The sequence below is a fragment of the Onychostoma macrolepis genome, chromosome 07, assembly GCF_012432095.1.
Source record: "Onychostoma macrolepis isolate SWU-2019 chromosome 07, ASM1243209v1, whole genome shotgun sequence".
Classification (NCBI taxonomy): domain Eukaryota; kingdom Metazoa; phylum Chordata; class Actinopteri; order Cypriniformes; family Cyprinidae; genus Onychostoma; species Onychostoma macrolepis.
The window spans coordinates 899,751-909,786 of record NC_081161.1 but is presented as its reverse complement, the minus strand read 5'-3'; the positions used below and the strand labels follow the sequence as shown (position 1 = coordinate 909,786).

The 10,036-nt window shown below is 38.9% G+C and overlaps 1 protein-coding gene across 44 annotated transcripts in view; it reads right to left on the bottom strand.

Moving 5' to 3' along the window:
• The window catches only part of LOC131543457 (receptor-type tyrosine-protein phosphatase delta), a 336,697-nt gene that overhangs the window by 43,059 nt on the left and 283,602 nt on the right, over positions 1-10,036 (bottom strand). For 24 of the 44 annotated variants that reach the window (XM_058780793.1, XM_058780808.1, XM_058780795.1 and 21 more), the window contains 7 exons: positions 9,775-9,801; positions 8,783-8,900; positions 6,015-6,602; positions 5,596-5,696; positions 3,632-3,888; positions 1,536-1,629; positions 1-64 (listed from right to left, as the gene is read on the bottom strand). The exon at positions 1-64 is cut by the window's left edge and continues 146 nt beyond it. In XM_058780793.1, coding sequence (XP_058636776.1) covers positions 1-64; positions 1,536-1,629; positions 3,632-3,888; positions 5,596-5,696; positions 6,015-6,602; positions 8,783-8,900; positions 9,775-9,801 — 1,249 coding nt within the window. The remainder of the gene's footprint in view (positions 65-1,535; positions 1,630-3,631; positions 3,889-5,595; positions 5,697-6,014; positions 6,603-8,782; positions 8,901-9,774; positions 9,802-10,036) is intronic. The other 20 variants (XM_058780805.1, XM_058780797.1, XM_058780802.1 and 17 more) reach the window with 3 other exon arrangements.

Sequence of the window (10,036 nt, the reverse complement as noted above, 5' to 3'; positions counted from 1 at the left end):
GCTTGGGCTCCATCTGCCGACGGAAGCGAAGAGCGCGACTCGTTCGGTTGATTTCTCGCAACAGCTGTAAGAAACATGGAGAGAAATGAATGATCAGTCCAGCACACAAACACACATTCTGATCAGAGCTCAACTGATTCTATATAGCACTTATTCATATTCTGAATATCTTTTATATTTTTTATTTGAATTTTAGTTTCTTTTACAGCGGTGGCCAAAATGATTAGAACACTAGTATTTTCAGCAGCTAAAAAATGGTTTTAAGTCAGTTATTTCCATCTTTTGCTGTAGTGTGTAATATCAGTTTACATTTCCAGACGTTCATTTAGCCATTAATTGTAATAACTGAGTGAGATGTTTGTCTGACAACAGCCAGAGATGTGATCTGATCATCATCAGTCTGTCTGGAATGACATGAAGAAACAGAACAAACTGAGACTAAATCCAGAAGAACTGTCTCCGAGACGCTTCAAGAAAGCTTCTGCAAAGCTACAGCACTGTTAACGGTTGTAGGCATGTGTGTAAATATGCTGTAAAATGAGGATGCTGTCAAAATAATGTCATAAATAGATTTTCTTTATCAGTGCATTATTATGCATTATTACAATTAATGGCCAAATTAATGTTTGGAAATGTAAACAGATATTTTCTCCCGACACACTACAGCAAAATATAGAAATAACTGACTTAAAACCATTTTTTAGCTGCTGAAAATACTAGTGTTCTAATAATTTTGGCCAGCACTGTCTGTATGTGTGTGTGTGTGTGTGTGTGGTGATCCGCAGGCGCTCTGATAAAGCTTTCTATCAATCCTGTTCTAGCCGTCAAAACGGCTTCAGTCCTTCTGCCCTTGAGCCTCTTTCAACAGGCGATTTCAAATATTGACAGTCAAATAAATTGAGTGTGTGTGTGCTGGAGGGAAAACACGATATATACAATATATATATATATATATTTGTTTTTTTTTCCATTGCAGCAGCTGGAAAACACCTGTCCAGTAAATGTGGCGTTTGGTCTGATGTTGAGGGAATGGCGGAGATCGCAGTGCTGACGGTGTGTTTTCTTCATGAACCGCACACACTGAACTATCAGTGATCAGGTTTGCAGAAGAGCCTCAGGCCAGCTGGCGGGGGAGGGGCGTGTCCAGCCATCAGCCAATCAGAAGGCAGATCTCTGCGTGGTGCCGCCCCTTCCTGAGCAGCGGCTGGCGTTTGGAAGCCTGTCTGGCATAATTCAGAGGAAAACACTCGCCGCCTTTCGCTGCAGAAAAGCCTTTCAAATATTTACTCCAGCTAAAAATAATACCGAGCGTTCGTCTGGAGAGATAAAGCAAACTTCCTCTATCTCTCGCCCTTTAGAGGGGAGGGCTTTTGTTCCCGTTTCCATTAGCGGGCAGGAGCGGATTTGCATATGACTGGGACTCGCTGCTTTCTTCTCAAATAGCTGCTCGTAGCTGCATTGGGAATCATGTGCTTACAGGGCCGCTGCCTGATCAATAAGGCCTAATGTATGATACAATGACTCTAAACTCTTACCTCCTCCAGATTCATCTCGTCCGGACTGTCCCAGGGTTTGATGAACTTTCCGGGCCGCTGCTTCTTCAGCGGCACCACCACTATGTAGTAACCCCTACAGAGAGAGCCAGACAGAGACTATAAGGTTGTGTTGACAGCGTCAGGACATCCATCAAGATTAGCTCCAATCAATCTGGACTTTCCAATCCACTCGGGATGACACTGGATTAACGACATGTTTGACGAAAGAGAGCAACCCTCGGTAAACACATCAATAACCTGCCAACTTCACAGCGCTTTAGTCTAGTTTCACGCTGCTGGGTTCAGTCTCGCGCTTCACACGCACAAACGAGGGTCTCTCTGATAGACAGAACGGCCAAAAACAGCTCAACATTCAGCTTTTACTCTCATCTCCTCCTAAGCCTGTATGATTATTTCTCCCAAGAGACACAAAGAGATTTCTTGAAGAATGCTAGTCGCTCTTTTCCATGTAATTACAACAAATGTAGTCTTTGTCGTTTGAGTGAACTTTCCCTTTCATAATGACAGACAGCTCTTCAAGAATCCACATAATCCAACACAGCTATAATATTCACTATCACAAAAATATTTCTCAACCAGCATGGTCTTAAATATGGCAGAGATGGGTAACACTTTATTTCGATAGTCCACTTTAGACATTCTACTAACAGTAAGTAACTCTGCAACTACACGTCAACTAGCAGTCATTAGAGTATTAGCAGACCGTCAGCTTAATATCTTCGAACACTTTATTTTGATGGGTCCACATCATACAACATACTGACTATGAGAAACTTTGCAAGTATATGTCACCTTACTCTACTAACCCTAAACCTACCCTACTGAGAGTTAGTAGACATGTAGTTACAAAGTTACTTATAGTTAGTATAATGTCTAAAGTGGACTATCAAAATAAATAACCTTTATTTTATTTTGTATTTTTTTTGAGTAATTACCTTTATGCATTGGTATTTACAGAAACATCAGTATCGGGAGTCTCAGGATGCTCCACTAAAACAAAAACTGATCTTTAATGCATCAGGGTTATTGTTAACTGAAATTAAAAGTCATTGCTTGAAATAAAATAAACATTGACAGAAATAAGTAAATATAACAGCAGCACATATTTTACTTCAGGTGTCATTTTCCATTTTCTCTTATCAGAAAGTATAATTGTGTATCAGTGATACTAAAATAACCCTGTAATGCACATAACAAGGTACAAATATCTATACATGTTTTGTATATTCTTGTTCTTTAGATTTGATTTTAAGAAATTTTTGGTCTCTCTTGCATAGATTATAGTATGTGTTAAACATGATTGCTCTAAAATATTCTTTTTTTTATTATTATTATTATTTGTTACGTACAAATTACATTTGTTAATTTCACAAAGCACATGAAGAAAGCAGGCTTGTCTTCAGATTTCTACTAGCTCTAGTTCTGTAACCAGCAGCATCTCTAACTATTATTATTAATTTATTTTTTGCATGAATGTGAATGTTAAAGTATACACATTCTTGCCTCATTTAAAAAAAAAATATATAAAATAAAAATCAAAGCTGACATGCTCGGTATGCTCAACATAAATGCATATAAACTCCCCAAAAACATTAAGGCTGAAACCTCCAATTATAAAGTGACACTAAATTGTGATCATTTTAAATTAAATTCCATGTCAATAGAAGAATAATGTGCACAATCTTCATATATGTACATGCAATGTGAACTAGAGACCAGTTTTTGTTCACTGAGATTCACTGAACTGACATTGAGGGTTATGTAACCAAAAACTTATTGTGGTCCATGACACTAAGACCTCTGCTTTTATTATAATAAGTAAAAAAAAAAAAAAAAAAGATGATGAAGATTGAGGAAAATTAAAAATAGTCAAACAACCAACTTTACAATTCTTGTACCACTTGATATGGAAAAACTTAACAGAACAATTGGCAAATGCGGTCCAATTAAATGGGAAAAGATTAAAAGACGTAGTGTTGAGACAGATGTCAGATGGATGCAGGTGAATGATCTTCTCGTAAAGCCCATGGTGCTTCTCTCATTAAACTCAAACACAAAGCAGAGCTGGTACTCACTTCACTTTCTCAGCCGTCTGAACAGTGGGCAGCTCGACTGTGACCATGCCGTCTGAGTTGGTCTTGCCGATCAGGTAGGGTTTGGTGCGCAGTATGTCAGGCGCTGTCATGGTGGAGACGCGGTGCTGCAGTCCTCCGGCGCTGTTCCCACGGTTGGTGAGCAGGAAGGAGTACTGCGTCTCCGGCTGAAGGTTGGTGATGAGCTTCTGCGTCAGCTTCCCATCCACCTCCACGCTCTGTCCATTATCGTACAGGATCTACGAGGAACCACCGTCACGCCAGACTTTAACCAGTTTTAATGTGATAGTTGGAGCTAGTGACCCAAAACCTAGTGAGCAGCCTGTGTAGGCAGCATTTTAACGGATGCTTCAAAAGTTTGGCAGCATTATGAAGATACCTTCTTTTGCCAAATATTAAATCATAATTGCATGTATCCATCATGCTGTCGTTAGTGCTACTCTGTATTAGAAGGTCCATTGTGGAAAAAGACGTGGATACTTAACAGTACATACTGCATAATTAGCATACTAAGAATATTTATTACAGAAAAAAAATATATACTTTAATATAATATACTTAAGTGTGAACTGCATCAAATGTTTTCAGACACTTAACTGCATTTTACTTGCAATTAAATGAAAACAATTTAAAGTTTAAATATATATATTAAATACACACCTGAACTTGCACTTAAGTAGGACTTAAGTACATTTTTATATGTGATTTCATAATTCGACACTTATGTTGTCTTTGAAATATGGATAAAGTACTGCTGAATGTACTGACAAGAATTTATGATAAACCAAAATATACTTTAATGACATGTATAGTGTAACTTCATGTATTTATATATTTAGTGCAAGTTAATGCATTTAAGATATATACATTTGCAACATGTAAAGTTGAATAACACACCACAGTTAAAATAATAATCAGGTTCTTTACATGTGCTTTAGTAAAGAGTGTTAGTGTTAGTCAACGCATCAAAATAAGTGTACTTATTGTTGTACTACACAACAAAAGATTCTTAAAACATCATTTAAAATGAATGTTAAGTAAAACCTTTAATTTGACATTATTACAAAGGTCACTTTTCAAAAGAAATGTAGTCATTATTTTTAAATACTTTAAAAAGTTTATATATACTATAAGTGTCCATTCAATACAAATTAAGCAAATTAAGCTCCCTCACAAAGGGAGGCTGGCTATGTAGACGGTTTCTGGCTTACAGAACCTCATGCAGGTAAAAGGGATAGTTCACCCAAAAATGAAAATTCTGTCATTAATTTCTCACCTTCATCTCGTTCCATACCTTCGTTCATCTTTGGAAAACAAAATAAGATATTTTTGATGAAATCCGAGAGCTCTCTGACCCTTCCATAGACAGCAAGGATCCTAACACAATCAAGGCAAAGAAAACAAAAATAATGACTTTATTCAACAATTCGTCTCCTCCGTGTCACCCTATAGCGCCATCTTGGAGAGTATATCACATACATACACAACGTATGCAATGTATGTACACGGATACGTTGTTTACGTTCAGATCAAAGTGTAAACAGCGTATCCGCGTACATACATTGCATACGTTGTGTATGTATGTGATATACTCTCCAAAATGGCGCTATAGGGTGACACGGAGGAGAATTAAATAAATTTGTTATTTTTGTTTTCTTTCCGCACAAAAAGTATTCTCATAGCTTCGTAAAATTACGAACCACTGATGTCACATGGATTATTTTAACGATCTTCTTGCTACATTTCTGAGCCTTGATCGTGTTAGGATCCTTGCTGTCTATGGGAGGGTCAGAGAGCTCTCGGATTTCATCAAAGATATCTTAATTTGTGTTCCGAAGATGAACGAAGGTCTTACGGGTTTGGAACAACATGAGGGTGAGTAACTAATGACAGAATTAACATTTTTGGGTGAACTATCCCTTTAACGGTTTCTCGGCATCTCTCACCGTAAACGGCTGCGCGGGGTTGTAGTTCTCGGGAATCTCCCACGTCAGCAGCACCGAGGTCTTCATGGCAGCTCTCACGTGAAAATTTTTTGCAAACACTGCTAAAAGAAAGTTGGGGCAGATGAATTAGACAAACAGATCCGCAGCGCTTGGTTTCACCACCTTTTAGGAAGGCAGCTAGTCAACATCAGCCTTACCTGCCAAGCACTTCGCCACTACCTCATGAGGACTAGCCCAGAGCTCCAACCTTACCTGCAGCTTACCATCGACTCTCCGCAGGACGCTAACTGTTCTCAACTAGCTACACTAGGTGCATTTTCAGATTTGGTTTGGTTCTGAAAACCAAACTCTTTCTCACAGGTGACTTAAGGTTGTAGGAGAAGGCAAACGGGGCCGAGAGGGTGTTGCGAGCCTCCTACCTTGGTTGATGGGTTGCGTTCTGAACTGGACGCTAGGACTGTAAGGACCGGGGCCCTTACTGGTGAAGGCACACATTTTAATATCGTACGTGGTGTCTGCTTTAAGGCCGTCCAGCGTGACGGTGGACTCGGGTGCTGTGATGAACAGTTCTGAGGGGCTACGAGGGCTGTTGATGTCTTTGTACTGAAGGGCGTATTTGATAACGGCTCCGTTGCGCTCGGCTAACGCCACAGGCTGCCAGCTGACCTGAATAGTGGTGGTCGTGCTACTTTGGGCTACGATGCCTTGTGGGTAACCGGCAGGAGTGTCCTCGGGCGTGGTGATCTCCTTCACCGTCTCCTCTCCGAATCCCACCCTATTGCGCGCCGAGAGGCGGAAGGTGTAGGATGCCCCCTTGTGGATCTCTTTGGTGGTGTAGTGGTTCTCGCGCTCGGAGAACTCGATGATGGTCAGGGGCTCCACGTCCTTGCGGCCGAATCGCAGCCGGTAGCCTTGCAGCGGGCCATAGGTGTTGGTCGGTGGGTGCCACTGCAGTAATGCCGTGCCCATGTTCGTTGGGCTCACCATGAGACGAGGCTTTTCCGGAACTGAGAACGGACAGACAATACAGAAAAACGTACGGTGGTTTAGAGGTGGGCGACTGGACCCGAATCTAATATCACAATACGTGTCAATATGTATCAATATAGAGCACAATATAGACATTTTTGCTGGAAATACAGTTCTCATGATATGGAAACCAGTGAAAACTCAATTACAATATCACAGCAATAACCAGGGCTTGACATTAACACCCGCCAAATATAGGTGGATTTCAGCAGTGGCGGGTAACACAGTCACTCCTACTAGCCACTTCGGTGGGCTGAATTATACAGTAACAGAGCTCAACATTAATGCTTGTCTGGGAAAAGTGGATTTTTTGAAGAAGCAAGTGTAATTATGGCTGGTGAAAATGCTGAATGGCTAGTAATTTTGGAAAACCACTAGCCACAGTGGCTGGTGAGCAAAAAAGTCAATGTCAAACCCTGGCAATAACTAATGCTGGATTAACTAATCCAAGAAAGAGAAAAGTACCGCAGTTTAGAGGTCAATGATATGACCAAAATCTTATATCAGAATATGAGTAATTTCATAATAACAATACATATGTAACAATACAGTTAATTAGTTACATTACCCAAATAATTAGATACCCCTAATTTCAATATCAAAAAACAAATGTTATCTTATATAGGGTAAATAAATGCAAGTCATGTTGTATTTATTTCTATAGTGTTTTATACAAAACAGATTGTTTGAAAGCAATTTCAGTGCAATAAAGAAGAAAATCAGTGTTAAATTATGAAATCAATTATGCAACTATTTCAGTTTCAGCTGTTAAGCAGCTCTACAGAAGACAGTAGTGTCATTATTCAGCTCAATTCAGATTCAGTGTTTCAGATTCACTTCACTTCAATAACAACAAATGCAAAAGTGATTCGGTCAAGAGCAGCGAGTGATTTTCTCTTTGTCTTTTGTTGTTTGATTACCATCTATGACAGACAACAGCAGGCATGTAAGGCTGCTGTCACTTTAAGACCTAATGTATGGATCCAATATATTGATATACAGAGGATTTTCTCCCAACTGTTTGCATACACTTAAGACATGACTGACAATGCTTACATAAATACTGCATTTTTGTGTGAATTTGACCATTAGTGTGCGATAAGCAGGAAAGAATTCAGACAATGTGCGAGTACCAAAATGTTACCAAATTTTGCGTCTTGTTGTAAGCGGTTTAAAATCACTTGAATGTTTAAACTGGCAAAATGTTCAAATGCATGCAAATGCTACATTTTCTTGATGATGCAGTGCTACAATATCATCGTGCAATGTAACTAGAGACTGAAATCTCTATCGGTTGACAAATTTTGAATGTTTTATCATGTCTGCCTGTAAATCTCCCACTCCTATGACAATCAATGCTGCGCCGACCAATCTAACAACGTGGTTCTCAATAGGACAGCAAAATAAATAAACATCCAGCTTTTAAATTATTAAAATGGAAGTGAAAACACATATTTTTGATGTGAAAGGTTGTGTGAAAATCAATATCTAAATTTTTTTTTTCTTTAAATTAAAACAAAACTATCCAAGGTAAAATAGAATATAATTAGGATGATGGTAAATATAGGTCAGTAATGCATCGGTTCTGAAGTTGAAAGCAAAACCAGTTTAGACTCACAGATCTAACATACAGCCACGATCCTCTTAATATTGCACTGCTGTATTGATTCTCCTAATTCTCCACTCGAAAACCCTGCGAGTTTGACAATTTGTAATGATACAATATCGAATAGAAATCAACAGTGATACTGTGCTCCTTTTCACAGTCATGCGCTCAAGGACAAAAGTGAAATAAAAGGCCTTTCAGGAGCTGAATAACAGCACAATTAGAGGTACAACAGAAAAGCGCCTGTACTTATAAGCGATTGTACGTTTCGCGCCTTTCAGTGATAATCGAGACAGTGCGTAGTATTCTTTTCTTTTGAAAAAGTCTATTTTGCCATTTTCCTGACAGATTTTTCCATTATTTCCTTAACCCCTGCGAGCATTTCAAAGTCAGAGCCGTAGGTGAGTGGAATTACAATCGCCGTCATCACTGCGAGGGCAATTATAGGCATTCAGTCTTAATGGCTGCAGGGGAGAGGAGCGAGCCTCTGAGCCGCTCTACAAAGTCCACAGCAACAGAGGCAGAAATTGCTCTGAAGTAGCACAAACCTACCGGCTCCGGTGGTGGTGACCAGCTTGGGTTTGCTGCGCGCTCCGTCGCCTTTGGTTGTGTAAGCGGCGACCGTAACCGAGTACGTGGTCTCAGCGTGCAGGTCGGTAAGGATTAATTCCTGAAAAAAAAAAAAAAAGCAGACGCAAGTAATTTTTTACAAAAAGCTTCAAGAATGTGTTTGCTTACAAGTTTAAAATGGTAGTATAAAAGAAAGGGAAAAGGGTCTGTACCAGTGCTGTCAAATGATTAATTGCACATCCAAAATAAACGTTTTTGTTTACATAATATATGTATGTGTGCTGTCTATATTTATTATGTATATTTAAATACACACATGTGCATGTGTATAATTCAGAAAAAAAAACTGTGTTTATATATTAAATATATTTATTTATACTATAAATTATATGAACATAAATGTGTGTATTTATATACACTTAATAAATATACACAGTACACACACATATATTATGCAAACAAAAACTTTTATTTTGTATGCAATTAATCACGATTAATCAGGAATTGTTCACTAATGGAATCAGTGTGCCCTGCTGTAGGTAGTATTTAGCATAATAAATGCCCATGTAAAGGCATCATCACTTATTCTGCAATTATTTTATTTAAAACAAATTAGAAAGACTTACTGTTGGGCCACTGAGTTATTCAGTTTCTTATGATAACATTATGAATAAACATTTTCAGTTGACACACTGCATGTTTCTGTGAGTTTGCATGTGTTTGCTTGCAAATGCAATTTTATGCTTTTATTCAACTGCAAATGCATTGATAAATCATGATTTTTGCGTGATAACAGATGTGTTTCACATGTATCATTATTCGTTAATGAATGAGATCTAATGTCATCTTGAGATGGTTACACAAAATGACATTAAACATCTACAGGCCAGCAAGCAATGCTTGTGTATGTTTGCGAATGATGCCACATGGAATTAAATAAAGTGCAAAGCTGCAGAATTCTGAGATGTACTCACATGTTCGGCTGAATCATCATACTCCCACTGAAGCCCAGACCAGAGAGCAGCAGGAGGAACAAACAAACAGACAAACAAGAAAAGAAGTTCAATTACAATTTGCTGGCGAAGACACGGGAGAGTGTCAGATTATGTGCGTCTCTTCTGTTTCGGTGAGCGAGCAGATGCTGGGATGATGAATGATTCATAATTCTGGAGGATTCAAACAGCGTGTCGGTGTCTCTGCGTTCCGCACTGAGGTCAGGATGTGATGTGTCGTGTG